The sequence below is a fragment of the Puntigrus tetrazona genome, chromosome 7 (genome assembly GCF_018831695.1).
Source record: "Puntigrus tetrazona isolate hp1 chromosome 7, ASM1883169v1, whole genome shotgun sequence".
Classification (NCBI taxonomy): Eukaryota; Metazoa; Chordata; class Actinopteri; order Cypriniformes; family Cyprinidae; genus Puntigrus; species Puntigrus tetrazona.
In genome coordinates, this window is record NC_056705.1 from 1,099,338 (window position 1) to 1,123,037 (window position 23,700).

Here is a 23,700-nt window from a genome sequence, read left to right on the forward strand (position 1 = left end):
TTGTACCAAAATTAACTTATTGCGGTTCGATATTTCATGCGCTATTTTTCTACTCACAGCAAATTCTGAGGCAGTCGCGTGAGAACGCCACGAAGGCCATCTTCCTCATCACTGACGGTTACTCAAACGGCGGAGACCCGCGGCCGGTGGCGGCGGCGCTGAGGGAGAGAGGCGTGGAGATTTTCACGCTGGGCATCTGGCAGGGAAACATCCGCGAGCTGCACGACATGGCCTCGCACCCCAAGGACCAGCACTGCTACTTAGTGCACAACTTCGCTGAGTTCGAGGCGCTGGCTCGACGCGCCCTTCACGAAGGTGAGAATGCCGAACATGAGCTTTTCATATTAGCAATCACCATTAGACGTCTGTTTTTGTGTCTTGCATCACGATACACTTTGTTCATATTTTTTTTTTGTTCACAAACAGTCGATTTCCTGTTGTAAACAGTTTGTGGATGTTTATATTTGCATATTTATGATAAGATATTAGACAATTACAGCACGTGACCAGTATGCATCGGTAACCGCTTTACTAGCCTAACGTTTGTTGGTTTAAAAAAGTCACAAATTTACACTGATTTTATTTTGTTTTGGTGTGTTTATTTTTTCTAGAATGAATGAAGGAATTGTGTTTGTGGTCACTATTTAACGTTAACAGTTTCTCTCGGGGATGTATACTAAACGGCATCCAAGTGTGTGAAAATAATTAGGTTAGTAAAAGATGATTCCCGGTTTTCTGTTACCATTCAACTCACGGGAACATTTTAGCACCGCTTGGTTTCACAGTGTAATACTTTGGCGCATCTATTAAAAGTAGTGCTAAAAACCTTGCCAAAAATGGTTGTGTTAAACATTACGTAAACAAGTTAAAGTTAAAAAGGCATTAACCAAAAAAAACGTAACGTTTGGCCCTAGACCTCCTATGCAGTATACTTGTGCCCTTCATATATATATACCCAAGATTTACTACAGTGTGCCATGGTAGCCACAGTTTCTTCCAAATAGCATAGTTAACAGCATAACAAACTTTATTTTGAAGCCAGTGGTAACTAACACCAAGCTGATTTTACAGTAATTGCATTAGCTGTGATATTTGAATAGAAACTGGTTACCATGGTGAATGTTTGTAAAGGGAAATCAAAGGCCAATCCAGCTCATTTTTCCTGAGCCTGACAAATATGAGCCCCTGTTAATCCCAGCGTAAAAGAAAACTGGTACAAAAATAATTCAGTGTTACTATTTCCTTTGGCTGTCTGGCTAATAGCAGATTCTTCTTATCAGAGCTCTGAACTCAGTCAGCCACATGAACTCAAAAGACCCCTTTCTTCACCATGACATCACCCACCTACGCTAAAACCAAAGAGATATAAAACAAAGGAGCCCTCTGGATAGCAACAGATCAATCATTGGCTTTGGCGAAGGGGAGGCAAAGCTGTGGCATCGTTTGTTCTCACCTCCCGTAGTGATATCGCGTGTGTCATATCCTTTGTTCAAGATAGTGTAGACTCCTTCAGATTGCGTAGCCTGTCTGTGTATGCCAACATCTGGAGCAATGCATTTGTTTGTATTTAGGGTGACAAAATGGCCCTGCCAAAGCCAAGGTTTTTATAGTTAGTTATGCAGAGGGTTCCAATACAGAAACGCACATGCTTGGAGTTGAGTTAGACATGAAGAAATAGATGAATTATGAGGCCAAACTTATTTTCTTTTGTATCAGAGAAAAGTGGGTCTGATATTCACTGCCATCTTCTCTTCCAGATCTTCCAACTGGAAGTTATATTCAGGAGGATCTTTCGCAGTGTTCATCATTGTGCAAAGTGGGAAAGAACTGTTGTGACATAATGGCCAGCTGTAAATGCGGCACACACACAGGACAGTACGACTGTGTGTGTGAGAAAGGATACTACGGAAAGGGACTTCAACACGAATGCACAGGTAAGAGTTCGTGGGCCGGTATGTACATTTTGGATTTTTCAGTTCAAACATTTTAAAGAAATGGACAGAGTTCCTAGGGACAAGTCCAGTTTATTACTCAATAAATTTGCTCGGGATGTTTAAGGCTGAAACGTGAAGAGAAAGCCAATTCCTCTCCCGAAATGAAGTAAAAGAAGCACTTCCACCAAATATCCATAGTGACAGAGAAAACAGCTTACAAATAGATGGGACATTGAAGCGTGATGCCAAAGTGGTGCTTTAGCTCTCATTTTGCTTTCATAACAAACCTATAAACATGATTTAAAACATTCACAATCATCTCTTTGTGCACTGCAGAATGCCGCATAATATGCTGTGTCAACACTTTTTTGCAACTTACTTAACTTCATTTGAATCTGACAACCCTGCTTTTTGTTCACCTCATAAAACTGCTTGAAGAAAACGCAATGCTTCATTTGAATTAAGATCTATTTGTGTTTACGTTCATGAACTGTGGTTCTATTAAAGCTATTTTTCATGTTGTGGCAAAAATGAGCTCATATCGAGACAGTTTTAAAATAATCAGACTGACTAATTAAACTGAGGAATGAGGTGGTAGGAAAGTGTTAGATGTACGAACACGGGGGGGAACTGCAGAGTTTGTGTGATGGAGAGCTAACCTCCGACAGATGTTATTATTGCACACTTGCTTTCACACTTTGCAGTAGTACTGGGATTTCTTTTTCTCTGCAGAGACACTTAATACCCATGAGAAGTCATGTGTAAACGCCTTGAAGCCTATTATAAATCTTGTTTTAAAGTCTGTATATTAAACAAACATAACTCAGGAAATCAATCTGGTGTTTTGAGAAATAGTTTTGGAATAGTGCAAACTTTTACTCACTAATGTCACATGAAAATGTGTTTTTTAAGAAAATATTTTTGTGTTAAATTTCTTTAAAGAAACTTTTATGAACTTATATGAATTTACTTACATAAAAAGATTTTCTTGAATCCAGTCCTTGGTTACTTGGTTATAAGAAGTTGGCATATTTGGCGAGATGTAGTCATCACTGGTCATTGTCTGATTTGGAGTAAGTTACAGTTTGACTGAGCAGGTTTTATCGTCTTCTATTTTATTGTGTTTCACTTGTCCTGTTTATTTTGGATGTAATATCAAAGACCATGAACTCAGTTGTGCATCGCAGTCAGATGTTGCCAGGGTGATAGCATTCCTCACAATTAATTTCTGTCTGACTGTTAATTAGCAGCAGAATGTTGTAATTAATGACAGAATGCAAACTCATAGTAAGCCAGAGGTGGTTGGCTCACTCCATAGAAGCCACCGGAAAAACAAAATGAAGGCCAGGGTTTCTTGTGTCTGATCTAGGAATTTTAATAATGAATGCAATAAATCATATAGTAAAAAGCTAAAAGACAAAAAGCTGACCCTGTTAAGGTCATGCTTTTCAGTCGCAGATAATAGCTGTATTTTTTTTAACCTGTTGTTTCGCTTATGTGGCAAAAAAGTTCTAACTTGGATCAAGTTTGTTCCCAGAGGTCAAGTTTTAATCTTTTGTTGATCTGTAGGGATTTTAAAAGAAAGTCACCCTGAGTATCATTGGCGTTTACTGGAAAGCCTGTAAACGTGCATTGTCCTGATGTCCAAACAGTGCTTAATAACAAGACTAAAGGCCATTTTATCTGAACTGACCTCCTGCTCTTATTGCCTGCAAGTAAAACATAGGTGACGTGGATGAACGAGTACAGAGAAAAGATGAATGACACCATTTGTGAAGATCTGTGTTGGGATTTGTTTGACTTTAGCATTCCAGTGCTGCTATAATGACCTGACATTTTATCTAGTGTCACATTCTGGGTTAACCTAGTCAATGTAATACATCACTATAGATGCAGACGCCATAATACATCTCAGCTGGTGTGTGACAGGGGCTGGTTGTCAGATGTCAGAGGTCAAGGAAGTTGAGGAAGAGACACTGTTTTATTTCCTCAGATCGGGGCTCGTAAATACCTTCAGCAGAACACCCTAGATTCCACATGTGAGCCCCTAAACAAATATAAATCTATCCATGAAAAAAATAAACTTCCATAAAAGAGGAAAATAGAAGGAATCTGGGATATGTTGGCTAGGTACTGAGTGAGGAAATGTTGCAATTGTGTTTGACCTCCTTCTGCTCCCTCTGTGTCTGTCTTCCCCCCCCCTCCCTTTCAACCCGCATGCAACCCTGTGACCAATAATACCCCCCATGCGGTCTCTAGAGTAATTAAAAAATGTACTCTCGCTACATTTAGTTCCAGTAATGCAGAACGTGTTGTTTTGTCTGTGCATATGTATGGATATAATCGTGTATGCTTTGTGCGTGTGTGTCTTACACGCAATAACACGCATTTGGTTTTAAACCAAGAGACGCGTCAGGAAGTATGATATATTAGATGGGAAGATTGGAGGGCCGCAGTGAGAGTGAAGACATTTTTCAGACATGGTGACAGGCAGACTTCCAGTAAACAACTCTACAGTCTAATACCTCTCCAAGTCTGAAACCCAATACGTCTCCAACTCTCGATTCTAGTATTTCCCAAGCACAATCCTTCCAGTTGTACAGCTGTAGACATCTTTGCATTTTGTACTGGCCCTGCATCGCTTTATATAGCTTCAGAGGGCTACAATCAAATCATCGCTTTTATTTCACTCATTGCTGTGGCAATTGTTCAGATGTTTTTGAAAGAGGTCTCTTATGCTCACCGAGACGGCTAAAACCAAAAAAACAAAAAAACAGTACTGTTGTGGAATATTATAATAATGCAAAATAATAGTTTGACATTTAAATGTATTTAAATGTAGCCTAATGTATTTCTGTGATGGAAAAGCTGACATTTTTATCAGCCATTACTCCAGTCTTTGGTATGACATGATTTTATAAATAATATTCTAAAATAAATAATATTTGGTGCTCAAGAAAAAATTATATTATTATCTGTTAAAAACAGTTGTGATGCTGCTGTTTTTGTGGTAACTGGATTTTTTTCCCCTGTAATGGATAGGATGTATTTTGTAACGTTTATGTAAAACAATGTTTTCAATTAATTGTGCAAGTAATTGGATTCACTGTGCATGGATTTTCGACTGAGTACTGAGGTTTCATCGCTCCTTTGTAAAATGATTGATTGGGTTTGAAGTATTTATGTGGCCATCGAGCTGTGATGCTTATGTGGGAGATGCATATTGAAGTCTAGTCTGTTTTGAGTACTTAAACTATTTCCTCTTTCTTTTACTGCTTCTTCTCCATTATCTTCTTCGTGTCTCCTCCTTTTTTTCCTCTCCATACCACATATCACACAAAAGGTGAATATTCTGTTCCACAAATCCAAGTCGAAGGGTTCAGAGCTCTCCCAGGCCTTAACATTTTCTTCCTCTTATTCTTCATTTTTCATGCCTTTATTCTTCCATGGTCCAAACCTCCATGCCACATGGCAAATTCCCATCTGTTTTCTTATTTTTTCCATATTTATTTCACAATGAAACTGGTTTCCTACCTGCCTTGATATCTTAGGGCCAGCAATGAACTCAGAAGAGATGCTGTAATGCATGTTTGGCTTCAGGGACGTTTTATTTCTGCTGCAATGCAGAGCCAACCTGGCCTTCAGCAAATAATCTGGAAAAAAGATTTTAGTGTAGTTTTATCACTCCAAGTACTCTGTGTTCTATAAAGTGTGAAACTGATGACTTTGTCTTAAACTTCAGTCATTTTTCTGCTCTTAAGTGTTTGTTCCTTGTCTTTATATAGAGTTATTTTATATTAATTACATTATACTTCTCAGCTGCATAGTTTGAACCTGCTGAAAGTAGAAGAGGATGAAGTCATCCTGCTTAATCCTTGCTGGGCTGGGCTGTTTCATCAGTGTTTCATCAGCCTCTTCTAGGCCGCTGATTGTAGTCTTATGTGATAGGTCTTTAATATTTAGAGCACAAATGACTTGTTAAGAGATTTTTATTTATTTTGTCATTGAACAAATGTCATAACTGTGAAGTTTAATAGTATATCTTAACAAACTGACCATAGCACGGATGTTTTGGTACAAATTATGCACCAAATGCACTTTAGACTTCCAGCAGCAAGCACCATTAGAAGTACAGTGTGGCTTCCATTCAACATTATTATCGGCTTATAACTGTGTTTATGAAAATAGTTGGCTTTACTATATATATATATATATATATATATATATATATATATATATATATATATATATATATATATATATATATATATATATATATATATATATGATTTGTCCATGTACAAGACATTACATGTCATTATGAACAGACTCAAAAATGTTTCTTTTCCAGATAAAAGCAGATTGTTGCTCAACTCCTAGTGTTCTCTGTTTTGGCCAAAAACAGCAGATGCCTCTAGATCTCAAGGGACATAAAGGTTCAGAGTCAATTGGATTCACCTCAATATTTTAAAGTAGATCCGATTAAACTGAAGATTTTAGTTCCAGTAAAACAGGCATCTGAAGATTTCTAATTGAGGTCATTGAAATATTGTGTTGTTATTCTGACCCCGCATCCGTTTTGCGCTTTCAGTGGCGATGAGTAATATTTAAATAATGGAAGTAACTACCGGTCTGAGGTCAGTGACTCCTATCTGGAACAGCTTAGTTTTTCAGTGACAAATTAAGAATTTCTCAGCCTGCCACTGTGTGGTAAACTGTGTTGATTCATGTCTTTGGAAAACAGGAGGCAAGTTTATAGGTCGTAGAATCTGTGATCTTGTGAAGTTACTGTTACTTTGGGTTTTAAATAGACACTTGTGCATATGAGAGGAGTGTGTATGACAGTGAATTTTCTTGTTAGGAATCGTGTATGTGTGTGTTGACTGTAAACTGGCTGCAATTAGGGCCACCAGCAGGTGGGGGTGACAAATGGGATCTTGTGAAAAGAGTCAGTAGCTGAACCTAACGAACCTTGCAAGCGTTCCTCCCCCATCTCTCTTACTTGCCCCTTGCCAATTACAGAGTAGCTCACTGTGTGAGTGTATCCAGTTATAAAAACAGATTTACAGTATGTGTGTTGTGTAAAATGACTACCCCATGCTGGCCAAACAGACCTGTTTAATTTTGCTCTGAATCCATTCTTGAGAATGACCTGTGAGTGTCACGCTGGATCGTTGCTGTAATGGTTATTCTGCCATCCATTTCTACTTCACTGCCATTAAAAATCCCATTGGAAATGTTTTATGATACCTGGTTCGGCTTTAAAGGCTTACTCTGAAAGTGCAACCCTATTTTTCTCTCTCTTTATGACCTATTACTTTGTTTTCTGTCAGCCTAACTATGTTTCTCCCTCTTCACCTCTACCAACAGCTGTCATGTCTTTATTTCCTTCTTTTCTTCATATAGCAGTGACCTTTTTAGTATGAATTAATCAATTGTGCTTGTAGGTTGAGTGTGAGTGTTGCATCCTGTACCGCTTTATGTCTGTCCATCATACCATCTGCTTTTAGGAGCCTCCCTTCTGAACTCTCTGTGAAAAATGTGCTATCATTCACTGCAAATAGGCGTCTTTGCTACTGAACCTCATACCCTTTGCTACACGTTAAGCTACAACAGAGAAAGAGGGAGCACTTTTTAAAAAATAAATGGGATTTGGAATGATATGAGAGTGAATAAATGATGAAAGTTTAATTTTTGATTTAAGTTGTTAAGAGAGACTAGACAGTGGACCATCACAAATTTCGATTGTGATTGTTCTTCATATGTTTTAAGGTATTTGCACACCGAAATTCTCGTCCAAAATTATTGCTTGTTTAAAAAAAACACCTCATGATGAAACTTTCGTCCTTCACAAAATCAGTAGCAAGTTTTGATAAGAAAGTTAAAAAAATATGAAAAAAACAGAAAAATGCATATGGAATTTAGGCTCAGTGTGCAATGACCTTTAGACTTGAATTACATAAATGTATAACAATTTCTCCTTTCCAGAATCCAGATCCAAGCAGAGATGGAAACAGGAAATCTTTTGTCACAGTGACACAAAGCATTACAATTGCATTTGAGGTTGACCTCATGTTTAAACCCAGAACAAAGGGGAATGGATGAAATCCATATAAACATGCAAAGTGACATTTTTGTGGCTGAAAACAGGAGAATGTGGCGTACCAATGGTAGCATGAATGGTGATGTCATTTAGAAAGGTTACTTACAATAGTTTATAAGGTGCATCGGCTGCATCCTGTGGTTTGCAGATGTGGATTATTGTTTATTAACAAAATCTAACATTATACGCACACAGTTCGGTTAAGGTAGGATAATTTTCTATAATACTTCTTTTTTTTTTAAATTGCATCCACAAACTGTTTTCTGACATGCAGTCCTGCTTAAAGTTTTAAAGTGTCTTTTACATTAAGCCCAACATAGCGTGATGAAGTTGTTATTCTCTGTTTAGTATAATTCTAGTGAGGCCTGTAATGTGGTTGAACTCTAGAATTAGTCAATGTCTATTCACTTTGGTTTTCAAACATCTTGGGACATGTAAATTATGATAAATGTCTGTTATATGAGCTGGATGCATTTGGCTGTAGTTTTATTGCGCAAAACAGTTTCTGCTACATAAAAGCATTTCCACTGTCAAAAAAATATTGCTTCAGTTGGGTTTGACTTTTATAACTTCACCAGAAGTTTAAAATAAGCCAATCTTCAACCATCTGACATGCTTAAAACATGCTTGCACTGTAAACCTCCTCAATCCCCTTCAGTTCACTCTCTCTTCTTACTCACATCCTTTCTTTGGACTGTAAGTTTATTGTGGGTTTCCGGGAGTTATGAGCCTTGTAGCAGGCATACAGAAATTCAAATTAGCACCAATATTGGACTTGTTGAACTTGTGAACTTCTTATTTTAAAAACTGCAAAAATAGCTAAAGGTTCCAGTTTCTACCACATAATTATCAAAGAGCTTATCCTGACAGATCCTGATATATAACAGAGCTACACATTCACCATTAAACACATGCTAATGTTCATATGTTAGATGTTGACTTTGGAATATTTTAAAAGGATCTTTTAAAAAGCCATTAGAGAATGTTATAACTTTAACACGTATCATTTACAATACATTAATGCATTTGGCTTTTATCTCACTCAGATTAGAACTGTTTTTGTATTGATATTATTTATTTATTTGTTTGTTTGTTTGCTAAAAGTTTATTAGTGATCTGGAACCCTTGTCTCTTTTTGTTTAATCTACTGATAAAAATCTGGGTGTAATAATAAATATGGATTTTAAACTTGACACATAAATAAACTTTTATTAGTTAAGGCTTTTATCTAATGTTAAGACTTTTTTTGTCAGCTAATGATTTTGAACGGCTTATACATGTTTTTATTTTCTATTTTTACATTATATTTATCTTATTTAGACTACTATAATGGCCTCCTACCTATGTTTTAAGGCCTCAGCTAGGTTTCTCTCTAACGCTTGCAGTTAGTGCAGAATGCTGCAGCTCGATTTTTAACTCAAACTCATATTTTCACCATATTGGCTTCTCTACAATTGCCTTCCGGTCTGTTTTAGAATTGATTTTAAGGTTGTAGTGCTTGCTTATAAATCCTTAAATGTTTTAGCCCCTACCTGCCTTTCTGATCTTAGACAACTGCATGTTTCATTCAGGTCTCTGAGGTCTGCTGACCTTATGCTGCTGGCAGTCCCGAGAGAAAGATTGAAGTACAGAGGAGATCTTGCCTTTGCAGTAGCTTCCTCCGAACTCTGGAATTCATTACCATTGTCTGTGAGGATGGCCCCAACTCTGTCTACTTTTAAAACTAGCCTTAAAACACTTTTTTATTCATTGCCATTTAATTCAGTATGAGAGATCTGTTTTTTTCTTTTTGTTTTATGTGCAGTACTTTGGTCAACTGCTGTTGTTTTAAATGTGCTCTATATAAATTACTTGAATAAATTAAACTCAAAGACAATGGAGAGACATAAGCAATTTGTCAAAAAGTACAGTGCCAGGTTTATTTGAAAGTTAGTTTAGGAAACAAGGTGAAATGCTGAATGTTTGTATTTATGTGTTTTGGTTCACTGGTTTAATGTTGTGTAGCTGACAAAGGTGCATTTTCAGCTGCTTCATATTATATATAGATATGACACACTAAAGTGTAATTATTATGAAATAATTATAGCGTTGCATCGGCTTTTACAGTTGTGCTAACAGTTCAGATGTTAGCTTAAACTTTTATGCGAGATAAAAGTAGAAGCTTTCCACAGTGTAATTAGATGGTTTTCAGTTCAGTTCAATTGGTGTATTTTAGCAGGCAGTGTGATATATTTGATATATACTTATGTGTACTGAATGTGAGAAAATAAAGTATTAGCTAGCTATTTGTAGCATAAACATAATGTCTGTAAACACTTTCATTAAACCAGGTCAGTGTAAAATGTCTGGTAGAATGTATTTGCAAGCAGTTCGACTTTCCAATGAAGATGTTTCACCACCCATCTCAATGACTTCATCAGCTGTTTTGGATCAGCGACAAAACGTCTTCAATAGACACGTTAAAACATCGGGGCATGTGTGTAAAGGTGTGGAAATTTAATAACCAGTTGCTGAACAATTTGTTTCCCAGCCCTTTTTAAGAAAAGAAACCCACCATCTTTCCAGCTCTCTGATTTCTCCCTCTATCTAACATATTCCATCTATCCATCTGTATGTCTGTTTCTCTCACTTGAGCACAGATGCACTTTTTTTTTTCATTGGTTTTGGTTGTATTCCTGTCTTACATTCTTTCTCGCCATCTGTCTGTTTAGTTCCCTCTTCCTGTCTCAGATTCACTGTCAGTCTCTCTTTGTTTATTTCAGTTCTTACATAAATTCCACCATCTGCTTGTCTGTTTGTGTCTTGGTGTTTGCTAGCTTTTCTTCCTCTCAGATTATTTTACCCTGTACCCAACCGCTCTTCTTTTTGGGCCTAGTATTTCAGAGCGGATGGCCACCCATCGGCACCAGTTTATAGAAACTGTCTCCCTCCATCAAAACTCAGAATAGCACAGTATTGCAACTGTTTCAGAAGCAGCTGGGTGTTATTTGCATGAAAAATGACCGATTGTGATATATTAATAATGATGCCAAGGGTACTGAGAGGAAGACTCATGAAACCTCTTTTACGCTTGCATATTATGTGTTATGTAACTACATTAAAAGACATCAATGAGAGATGGACTGAGAGATGAGAAATTAGGTGACTGCTTTTAAAAATGATGGAAGACGTGTCTATTACCTTAATTTAATCTCAAACTGAGGTCCAAAAATAAGTGTTTTTTCTCCTCTTTGACAAAGTTGAGATGTCTGGCCGACTTGTACAGAGCAGCTATTGATAAAGAGTGTCTGGGTTGTTCCTCCTTCCACAAGTGAAATGTCTTTGATATTTTACATAAGCTTATGTGGGGAGGTTTTTACGCATTTCAGCCAAAATTGTTCCAGTGAAAAACACATCAGTTACTTTTCTAAATAGCCTGAGAAATACGCTAGGAATTTAACGAATCCTGTCTTTACCTCCAAAACATACCGTATGTGTTATTTAAGCAATGGAAAGTTAGTGTTGGGGAGTCTTTCAGTTCAGTAACATGTTATCTGATACAGCATCTTATCACAAGGGTTTGTGTCTAGTGTTTGACGAATCCACTGGGCCCATTTAATTGTGGCATGTATACCACAAAAAGGTCAATGTAATATGGCATAAATAGCCTAAATTTCCAGAGGAATCACAGTCATGGGAAACAGTTTATTGCATCATTAAATATTAAAAAAAAAAAAAAATGTTTGAAACTAACTGAAACAAACATTTAAAAGTATGAATCACTACTACTAATCACTGAGGATTGCAAGTTTTGAAAAAAGCTGAAAGTTACTTCAAATAAATGTGAACAAAACAAGACAGCAGTAAAGTTAAAGGTGGATCTAATGTTGCATTTTATTTTGAAACTGAATTTGAAGGAACTCTAAGAGTTGTTGCTTTGTGAAATCTGCCTTGTGATGAAATAAAGTAAGTCTAATTCATAATGTAATGGAAGAAGCGTCAGATAAGGAACTTGTTTCACTTATTGATTGACTTATTGATTCTTAAAGGAATAGTTCACCCAAAAATGAAAATTCATAACTCTTAAAAATATCTTCCTTTGTGTTCAGAAGAATAAAGAAATTTAAACAGATTTGGATCTACTCAAGGGTGAGTAAATGATGACAGAATGTTAATTTTTGGGTGAACTATTCCTTTAATGCAAGCTTGTAAGAAAGAGGTAGGATTTAAGTGGGCTAAAGTTAATTAAACCCAGATTAGGTCCAAAAAATTAAACACGTACATGGATACATTTTTTACACAATAAGATAAGATTCAGGTGAATTTCTATTTCTATTTCTAAAATCTTTGCTATCGAGATATCTTTTAACCTTTTTCTTTGAATGATTTCTTTTTTTTCAGCTTGTCCATCCGGCACATATAAACCTGAAGCAGTTTCTGGAGGTGTGAATACCTGTCTTCCTTGCCCCGACCCTCATCACACATCCAGCCCTGGCAGTACAGATGTATCAGACTGTGTGTGTACGGAGGGCTACAGACCACACAACAACACATGCCAAGGTGCTGGTCTATCTGCTTTATGTCTATGAACATATCTGCTAACATTTCTGTTTATAGATACGTGTCTGTATGTGTACTCTTTTCAAACAATAAATTTAATCCCACTCTCTTGTTCTCCCTACTGCAGCGGTGGTCTGTCCGGTTCTCTCTCCTCCAGAGAATGGCTTTTTTATCCAGAATGTGTGTAATAATCAATTTAACTCTGCATGCGGGGTGCGCTGTCTTATTGGGTTTGACCTGCAAGGAGATGGAATCAGACTCTGTCAGCCAGACGGGACCTGGTCAGGAGTTCAGCCGAGCTGCAGAGGTGAGGCACACCTGGATTTTACGACATCACCGATCCTGGAAAGGGGACAAAAACTAATTTATTCATCATTTTTCCTTTTGCTTAACTTTTTCTTTCATTAGCCTGCCCACTCCCCACTTTTGTGTGTTATTTTTTGCCTCTAATTCCATCTAAGCGGAAAACATATTGGTTTTATTGTCAGTTTATGTGTTACAGAATTGGAAGCTCAAAGGGCCTTTAGTCACCCCATATGTTTCGTCACCCCCAGAAAAGCTAATATACTGCAGCCTTTGAGTATGTATGCGTGTGTGTGGAGGGGCTCATAAAGCCATTTCTCTGCCTGTCGGCCTGCAGCGCTCTGAGTTCATGTGTGTTTAGATAGCTGGAAAGTAAACTCTAATGCTTTGCCAACTATGTGAGTGCTTACACACTTGAACAAATGAATACAATATGTATATGCACCTACGCACAAACACACACACATACACACACACAAGCCAAATCACACACTCAGACAGATGCATGTGTGCAAGCTGACCTGTTAAGAGTTCCCTTTCTTGTGACCTCAGGCCTAAAATAACAATATTTTGGTTTTTCTTTGTTTGGAAATAAATTACAGGTTTCAAATCCTAACCACAGTCTTAGCTACCAGCCACCCTTTTCTCAAGCATTTTCTCTTTTCCCTCCCATTTGCTCTTAAAATCTCTCTTCTTCTATAGTCTCTCCATTTCCATTTTTGTTTCTCCCAGCTGTCCATTTTAGCTTAGTGTCGTTCCATGGAATCATTTAAAGTTTGTCCAATACATCAAAGTTTTAATAACATAGGACCAAAGCTTCAGTGCGATGCTCTAACCCCTGTCTGGTGTGTGTGGTGTTTTCCCATAGTTCGCTCTTGCCCAGATCTTACTCCTCCACGCCATGGGGTACTGAACTGCAGCGAGCGGGCCGCCCCCTATAGGCTGGAGTGTTTGGTGCGATGTGAACAGGGCTATAGGCTGCAGGGCAGAGCCAGACTCACCTGTCTGGCCAACTCACAGTGGAATGGACCACAGCCCCGATGTGTCGGTAAGATCACAGCTCTGTGAGTGGGTATATGTTTACCACAAACCAAACAACCTACATTGTAGAGACCAACCTCAAGAGAGAACAGATTGATGAAGGAACTAGCTGTACGGGTTAAAGGAATAATAACGTTTCTGTTTGACCCTATGGACCACCCGCAGATTAAACTAGGGTTTTTTAAATCACAGTTTTCCCTTCAGAAAGCATTTGTAACATGCCTCCAATCTAATTATCACAAAAAGCTTTGTGATTTGTTGCATCTGAAATAAAGCTTCAGCTTTCGATTCCTGTATGTTTTATCTTAAATTTGGCTGCTTTATTATAAGTTATAGTGCAAAACAAACAAGCATTAAAAGGTATGTTAAACTAAAAAGTACAGCTTCACCCAAATATCTTTAATATCTTGATGTCAAAATAAAACAGCTTGTGATCCATTGTCACTTTACATTGTGTTCACCTCAGTAAACTTTTCACAGTTTGTTATTTAGCTATTAAAACATTAGTAGGAGCTTAATTACAGTTTAGTACAAAGATATATGTATAATAAATCTTTCATAAAGACAAGTTTTTACGAGTACAATTAAGAAAGTACAATTGAGTTGCATACAAACGTTTTTATTTTATTTTTTTATTTATCTCTTTTTAACTAATAGTTGTGCAGAATAAGTGCACAGCAAGACTCATTGTTCTGCCAAATTCAATCTTTAGTGACATATATTTTTGTGCAGTCAGATGTAGCAGCCACTTTGACTGCACAAAATGCCAGTTTTCCCCACAAACTTACAGAAATAGCTGTGTAGATTACTTACAAACTGTAATTTCTTAATGATTACAAATTACATGACAAAAAGTTTTGTTAGTACTGTGTTCCATTACACTACACATTTTAGGTAATATATTCATATTCACTGATTACTTTTTGACCTAACTCGTTTATCACATTGATTTAAAGTTAGATCATGTACCATACTGATATAAATATATAAATACAAAGAAAATATATTCCTTTCATTGTTAAAAACAACATGAAGTGCATTTAACATTACATGAAGAATTCCCAAACTGGGGTTCATAAAGTTTGTATATTAATAATAAATAATAAATTAAACAAATTAAAATAAATCAGTTTAAAATAACCCTGTAAATCAATTACAACAATTTGAAAAATGAAATATTTTATTTATTTACCTTCATGTAATGTGTAGGTGATTTTAGAAAGGAACATTTAAAATATGAAAAAGAGGAATTACGGAGAATCAGTAATTATGAAGAATTGATTGCTCTTATGTGAATATTATGTAATCATGTAATTAATAAAAAAGTAATTTAATCTAGTTGCATGTAGTTAGTTTTTAGAATCTAATTACATAATCCAGATTACATGTACCCGGCATCCCGTATAAAAAATCATCTGTGATCATCTGTGGCAAGACAAAATACTCTTGTATAGCTTTTAACAACTTGCTTCTTGATTAACTATGTTCATCCTTTCGGTCAGTATTGCTTTGCTCGTCTCGATTTCTTTAATCTTTTTTAGTTAGATCGTTTGGACTGATATTTCAGCAATGCCTTTGGTCCATTTAAATTGTATGACATGTTTTCTTGTCTTCACTGTAATTCTTTGACTTGATTTCTTTCTGTGCTCGTCATTCTCTCTTGCTTTGGCAGTACAGGGTGAGCCAGATGTCAGATTGAAAATCATTTGTTTTTTGCGAGTGTGCGTGTGTTGAGGTTGTTTCCAAGAATGTCAAGCAGTGTGGTCAACAACCGCTCTTACATTTCCCTTTCTGGAGATATTTTTGCACTCTCTTTCTCACTCTCTCATTCTTTTGATTTATCTCTGCGGAAAATGTGTGTTGTTTATTTTTCACTGTATTTCATTTTTTTCTTTCTTTCTAAGAGGTGCGCTGTCCTCCAATTGTTACTTTGAAGCATATCAGTTTGTCACCCCCTACCTGTGGGGAGAATGAGGTCAGGACGGGAGCGTCGTGTCAGTTAACCTGTCCTCGTGGTTACAGTCTCATTGGAAAATCTGAAGTCAGATGTCTGACTTCTGGAGACTGGAGTGACAGTTTGCATAAAGCAACCTGTACAGGTAATTTGTTTTTCAGTTTGTATTTATAATGGCATAAAGTGTTATGTTTTGCCTATCCCTGTGCATGTACACGTGTGGCTGAAACCTCCCTTTTTGTTCTGCTGTAAAATGATGTGTTGCAGTGGGACAGATGTGCTGCCAGTAAAACAGGTGCATTAAATTTGTTGCTGCAAAACCTTTAAGATGATGAAGAACAGAATAAGTGGAAGATCATCAAACAAAGTTACACCATTGTGTAAAACTAAAGAATTCCAAGATCATAAAAACTCAAAACTGCCCCTCCAAGCTGGAACCAAACAAAGGATCAATTAGTTTTGGCCTTCACTTCTGAACCTCTAGGATTTACTGACGAGAGGAGAGATTGTGTTTTCTGTATTTATGTGAGTTTGTGGCTCATCAGTGTCTATAGAGATTAAGGCAAAAGACAGAGCATTTGCATTTGATCCAGGTTCTTTCTAGGGCCTATTAGTCTAATGATAAAGTATTTATTTAGCTTGGAGGGACAGCAGAGGCTGTGTGATTAATGAGCTTTGCTCCAAGCTGGTTGTGAGATTAGTCAGTCGATTGCTTTCAACAAAGCAACACCAACAAATTCTCTGTGCACATAGACTTAACATGAATCTAAAGTCATATCATTAAAGGAACAGACTTATGGGTTTGGAATGATGTGAAAACAAGGGAATCATGACAGAACTGTGAATTTTTGTTCTCTTTTGGCCCTATTACTGGCCCAGTGAAGTATTTGTTTGGCTTGGATAGAGAGGGCAGACTACGTGATTAGCATGTTATACTCTGAACTGCATGTGATAATGATACACCTCTGTAAATAGATCATATCGCTGCAACACCAAGTACTTCTCAACATGAATCTAGACTCACATCATTAAACAGAGTTCACCCAGGAATCATTTACCTCCCTTTACTTTTTTCTGTTTCAGTGAACACAAAAGGTGATATTTAGCAGAATGTTCAGTGTTTTTTTTCTAAACACTAAAAAAAGCATTTTTGTCTTTATTCTCGAGGTAAAATATCTAAACAGAAAATAGTAAATAATTTTCATTTTTTTGCGTTGAACTGTTTAGACTTTTTTTTAAATGATAAAATTCCACTCCAAAAGTCGACATTTTTATACTACAGATGGTTTACATAGAGCATACGATTATAGATGAGATAGTTCGAGGTAATGAGTGACATCATTATGGTGTGTTTACATCAGTAATTGAATCAGTAATTGGTAATGGTGTTGACGTTATGGAGACTTGCAAGCCCTGAACTGATTTTCTCTTCTGTAGATGTAGAGCCTCCATGGATTCAGTGTCCTGGTGATGTCATCACGGAGACAGATGAACATCAGAGGTCAGCTAACATCAGTTTGAATGCACCCATGCTTGGGGACAATTCTGGAGATGAGGTGAGTTTTACATCAGCTATTTGACTTTTTATTTTCCATATTGAATCAGAGGCTCAGGTTTTGTGTAATCGTTTTAAAACGAGGGATTGCCTTTCTACCTCAGGTTGTGGTGCAGGTGACCCCTGTTCTAAACCCCAATGCAGCCTTTCCCTGTAGGAACTGAGCTCATAACATACACAGCGACCGACCGCACTGGAAACAAGGCCAACTGCTCTTTCACCGTTACTGTAGTTGGTGAGGTTGGATTCCATCTACAACTCATAGTAATTTACATGGTCTTATTTAAATGTTTTGTTTTTGCCAAAGCACTGTAATATATTATTTTTTACCTTTTGCAGTATAATTGATTCATTGTTTTATACTTTGTTCTCTTAGATATGGAACCACCCTTGATTGATAGGTGCCGATCTCCACCCACCGTTAAAGCCACTGCGAAAAAAACTGCAGTTTACTGGGAAGAACCTCAGTTTTCAGACAATTCGGGTAAATGCAAATTTATTTTTTAAGAGCATGACAATGGCAAAAAAGTGTTTAAAGGTGCACTAAGCAGAATTTCAAGTTAGGCTGCATGTTTTCTGGCAAAAGATATCATCAGTCACTCCTTTAAATAGGACAAAGGTATATTCATTTGGTTGTGCTCAAGTAATTTAACACAATCTTTTACTCTATTTGAATAAATGTCAGCAGCAAATACAGGAACAATGTCAATTGTAAGGCCATGTTTATACTTTAATGTTCAGAAAAAATAGTAAACAGGTCCAGAAAATATGGACCTTACTGGAATGGTCTTGAACCTGTTGCGTGAGAAAAGGAATCTTCAGGAATACGTTTGGTAGAATCATCACAGAGAGGCTTCGATTCAGGACACCTGTGGAGGTTGAATGGGGTTGAATGAACTTTTAGTAGCTGTAAGGAATGGAAATGGTTTGATTTATGAACATTTTAAGAACTCTGGGAAGGAAATGTTTTCCTACAAAAAATATTTATTGATTTGGCGCCTTAAGCAACGATAAGGACTGGAGTCAGGATTTTGGTCTTGGACAGGTAAAAATTAATTTAGTTTTATGCTACAACTGCAAATACAGTGAACAAAGAAAGAAATTAAGTTTATTATACAGTGGTTATAAAGTATGGAGTTAACCACAGTTGTTGTGTTAGAATAAGACAAGACGAGAATACATAAGATAAATTATCTGCACACAAATGCATTCGTGCAACTGCACATGCACTGCAGAATCTGCAAGATAATTAATTTTGTTCTTAACCAGTTCAGACGTAAATGCACAGGCACACACACACTTTTCCAGAGAGAAGTTCCAGGGCTATTCCAAACTGTCTGACAAATGTCTGGGTCTGCCGGGTTTTGGAGGGAGTTTTGTCTGTACTAAATATAAACCAGCGTCAGGGTGTGGGCATGGAAAAACAAAACATGCTGACGTTGGAGTAGTGTGGTGTGACGTCGACAAGCAGCCTCAGTGTGGTCACAAAACCTTTTTTTAGTAGATATATGTATGAGGGTTTCATTACAGTTGTGGCTACTGATATGTGCATGCAAATAAGCATGTGTGTTTTTGAGTGTGTGGAGTGTATATGATCCTTGAAAGACTCTATTGTCTGACCGCAGTGTAGCACCCTTAGTTCTGTGTCATTAAACAATCTAGCAATTACTCTCCTCTGGCACCAAGGCCTATTATTCCCAGGCCTCGTGAGGAGCAGTACAGTAGCATAGCACCCTTTGTAGGACTTTGTGGTTGACCAGAGCGAGTCCTTGTGGAGCTCCACATTGCTCCCTGTGGTAATGTTTGTGAAAGTACCTGTTACATCACTGGCTGATGCCAGATTGCACAACTAAAGCGATCTGTCTGCGATATTGCAAACAGATGCAGGCATATATACAGTACACTGCATGGCCAATAATATGTGTGCACCCCCCTCTAATCAACAGGTTTAGCTATTCTAGTAATTCCAGTGAAGATAAATCTCAATGCTACACCGCACAGTGACGTTCTAGGGAATTGTGTGCTTCCAAATTTGTTGCAACATTTTGGGGAAGACACTTTTATGCTTGAGCATGATGATACCCCTGTGCATAAAACAAAGTCTGCAGAAAAACTGATAACTGAGTCTGGTGTGTAAGAACTTCTCTGGCCTGCACAAAACTCAGACCTGGCTTCAACTGAACACCTTTGGGATGAATTGGACACGCTTTTGTCTGAATGGGAACAAATCCTGCAGCCATGTTCCAGCATCCAGTAGAAAGCCTTCCCACAAGGTTATAGCTGCAAAGAGAGAGATTAATACAGATGTTGTTTTTGTTTTGCAAATTAAATATATAGGCACATATTGATTTTATGTTCAATACTGTACCAAACTTTGGGGTCAGTAAGATCTTAAAATGTATTTAAATTACATGGCAGTTTAAGTGATAATGTGAAATAGTTTTCTTATTTAATATAATTTATATTTATAGACTTAATATAAAAAATGCAATTGGCAAAACTGTATTTTAGCTGCTAATATACTAGTCTAATGTCACATGATCTTTCAGAAATCATGCCAGTATGCTTCAGATCAATTTAACTCATCTGCAATGAACAAAGTTTTTTTTTTTTTTTTTTTATCTTACTGGCCCCAAATTGAAAGGTTGTCTATATAATATGCTTCCTAGCTTGTATTAAGTAATCTGTTTATTTTTCCTTTTCAGGAGCCTATCTGAATATATCGAGTACTCACTCATCTGGAGATGTATTTCCTATTGGAGAAAGTTTAGTGTACTACACAGCCACAGACCCTTCTGGAAACAACCGTACCTGTGAACTCATTATTACCGTACAAGGTACTTTATGTTTGCATGGACGTTGCATGGACTGTCTCATTGCTGATTAAGATGTCATTCCACAAAGCATGCTTTATTTTCTTAAGAAATAAAGTACTTTGCTATAATCTGACTTTGGATCTGTCTAGTCGATTAAGCTAAATGCTGTGATTTTTTTTCCAGATTGCACTGTTTAAATAAACTAATTAATTCAGTGGCGCTAAAGGCTGTTTCTAACCTTAGGTTCAACCTGCGAGAAGCCATTCGTCCCAGTGAATGGGGATTTCTCATGTGCCAAGACAGAGGAGGGAACAAACTGCTCTCTGATATGCAGACAGGGTTACAGTCTCACCCAGGATGCCGTGCACAGTTACTTCTGTGCCAATAATGGAATCTGGGAGCCGCCCCGCTCACCAGACAGACCTGATTGCTCCCGTGAGTATTGCTTCACTCTTGCCCAACATTTGTCTTTCATTTTTGCTCTACTGTTTTACACTTCTAGATTTAGACATATACTGTCTTACTGTCATATACAATGCACAGATACATTTTTGTGTTTTTCTTTGAGTTTCTGTATGTGTCTCCTTTGTATCTCTCATTTATAGTGAACAGAATTGCAAACAATGGCTTTAAGCCTTTTGAGATGTTGTTTAAAGCATCTCGCTGTGATGACTTTGACTTGCTGAAGTCCTTCACGGGGGAGTTTTCAACTGTCCTTAAAGATATGGTGAGATATGACACACAAATATATAGACATGTAAATGTACTGTGGCTATATGCCTTGGCATCAAGGCATATTGTTTATTTTTTTTATCATAATTCCATAGGTCCCTAAAATCTGCGGGGGAGATGATGTTACCTGCAAACTGGAAATTACTTTACCTGGACAGTGTCTGGAGTATAACTATGATTATCCAAATGGATTTGCTATTGGTAAATAAGGGCATGCCTTTTTACTAAGCTGTATCATTATTGTTTTAAATTGTGTTTGGTAACTGAAAAAGCTAAAAAAAGAAAATAAAAAAAAAGTTCAATAAATTTAATAAATGTAAGTTCAAGACTGGTAGATTAATTACTAACTAAAATACAAATTAAATTAACACAATTAAATAAACAATTAAAAAATTATTTATATTTCTTACATTTGTTTTTACATTATTTTCTTAAAGATTTAACTTGTCATAAAATTTTAACTTTTTTTCCTCTCCTCAGGTCCTGGAGGATGGGGCAATAATTGGGGCTCTCAGAATGGCCAGGACTATGCATATTTTGACACTGGTTTTGCTCCCGAGCATCATTTGCAGCAAGATGGTGCATCACAGCATGGCTATCACATGAGGACCAAACGCCACCGTAAAATCAATGGCCCTACCAGAGAGCAAAAGATACAAATACATTTCAACATCACAGGTAGAAAAATACCAACTATTAAGTTAATAGTTAGGCTCTGTTAGAAAATTACATTTACATCCAAAGCTAGTTGCAACTTCTGCCAACACCATTCCTTTTTCCCAGCAAGCATCCCACTGCCCTTGTCGAGGAATGACTCAGCGGAAATAGTCAATCAAAGACGTTTGCTGAGGGCACTTGAGCAGCTGACCAATCGGCTTAAGCGGACACTGAGTAAACAGCCATTCTCTACCTTCCATGTGTCGTCAGAGATGATTGTAGCGGACCCCAAATCCTTGGAAAGTAAAAAAAAAGCAACGCTCTACTGCCAGCCAGGGTCTGTTCTCAAAGGCAGGGTGTGTGGTGAGTTCAGAAATGAAAAACGTTGAATGAAATCCACAAGATACATTCAAAAGGGCACATCTGATATAGATTCCAGATTAAAAATGTGACAGGCTTTTAAGTGTTTTTGGGTTAGGGTAAATAGCTATAAACATCTGGAAAACATTTGTGGCAAACTATTTTGTTTGCTGAAAATTTGCCACAAATTAACTGCAAGTTTACCATAAAAAAGTGCCAGCAAGTTGCATATGAATGGGCAACAAAAACCTTTGTGACCTCTTTATTGTTTTTGACCCATAGTGCAATGCCCAGTAGGGACTTATTTCTCCCTGGAGTATGGTGAGTGTGAGAGCTGTTGGAGAGGGTCGTATCAGGGTGAGGAGGGGCAGATGGAGTGTAAGTCATGCCCAGATGGCTTCTCCACTCCATACCTCCATTCACGCAGCCAGGCAGAGTGCAAAGGTAATCAGTAAGCTTGATTTATTAATCTAAAATGACCTTTCTATATGTTTGTTCATAAACCTACTTATCACTCCATTCCATTCCAGTAGAACAGTACTTATAATGTAGATGCAATCTCTAAATGTGTCTCTGTGATTGTGTGTGTGCATACCTGCATGTGTGTGCATGTTTCCAGCACAGTGCCAGCCTGGCAGCTCGTCATTTACCGGATTGGAGACCTGCGAGTCCTGTCCTTTAGGGGAGTACCAGCCAGATTTCGGTTCTCAGGCCTGTCTGCCCTGCCCTCCCACCACGACCACTGTCAATAGAGGGGCTCTGGATGTCAACGAGTGCGGTGGTGAGATGTAACAATTATTACTAAAACACACATAAGAAATGCATACACATATAAGATAAGCATAAAAGCTATAGATTTAAAACAAAATTAAAAATTTTTCCTCTCTATCTTTCCAGTACCATGTTCTGCGGGTCATTTCTCTCGGACAGGTCTAGTTCCATGTTACCCATGTCCCAGAGATTATTACCAGCCTGAGGAGGGCCGTTCCTACTGCCTTTCTTGCCCCTTTTATGGTACCACCACAATAACAGGGGCCAAAGCTATCCAGCAGTGCTCCAGTATGTTTTTTTACATTTATTCTATTTATCTTTGTTTTCCTGCTGTCAAGTACACTACCATTCAATTTTGTGTATTGTGCTTACCAAAAAAGTTGTATTGCAAAATGTTTAAAAAAAAAAAACTTAAATCTTAAAAAAACACAGTTTTCTATTTTTAATTATTTTATAATGTAATTTATTCATGTGATGGCTAAGCTGAATTTTCAGCAATCATTACACCAGTCTTCAGTGTTGCATGATCCTTCAGAACTCAATCTAATAGGCTGTTTTGGTGCTTAAGAAAAATTTCTTATTATTATCCATTTTTAAAATTGCTTTATATTTTTAGGATTCTTTGATGAATGGTAAGTTAAAAAGAACAACATTTATTTGAAATTGAAATCCGTGCGGAATAAAAATTCTGTAAAGATTTTAGTGACCCCAAACTTTTGAATGGTAGTGTATGTGTCCAGGTCTGATGCTGGTTATTAATAGTGTATGCATGTAATGTCTGCATCACCAGTAAAAAATAATGGTTGTTTCCAGTCTTCTAAACAGCTTATTATAGGTAGGAAGCATTTTAACATAAATAAATGTCAGGCTTCACCTTTAATGTGATATGAAGTGGTGCAAGACCATGGTGTGTAGAGGGTTTCTTCATTCATTCA

At 37.2% G+C, this 23,700-nt stretch overlaps 1 protein-coding gene across 1 annotated transcript in view; it reads left to right on the forward strand.

The window, feature by feature from the left end:
• The window catches only part of svep1 (sushi, von Willebrand factor type A, EGF and pentraxin domain containing 1), a 55,870-nt gene that overhangs the window by 12,238 nt on the left and 19,932 nt on the right, over positions 1-23,700 (forward strand). Inside the window, 19 exon segments of the mRNA XM_043243867.1 lie at positions 60-315; positions 1,758-1,934; positions 12,418-12,576; positions 12,704-12,883; positions 13,748-13,927; positions 15,825-16,019; positions 17,312-17,430; positions 17,534-17,569; positions 17,571-17,664; positions 17,806-17,913; positions 20,135-20,266; positions 20,489-20,680; positions 20,851-20,972; positions 21,073-21,178; positions 21,458-21,655; positions 21,761-21,997; positions 22,277-22,438; positions 22,614-22,775; positions 22,892-23,053. Coding sequence (XP_043099802.1) covers positions 60-315; positions 1,758-1,934; positions 12,418-12,576; positions 12,704-12,883; positions 13,748-13,927; positions 15,825-16,019; positions 17,312-17,430; positions 17,534-17,569; positions 17,571-17,664; positions 17,806-17,913; positions 20,135-20,266; positions 20,489-20,680; positions 20,851-20,972; positions 21,073-21,178; positions 21,458-21,655; positions 21,761-21,997; positions 22,277-22,438; positions 22,614-22,775; positions 22,892-23,053 — 2,977 coding nt within the window.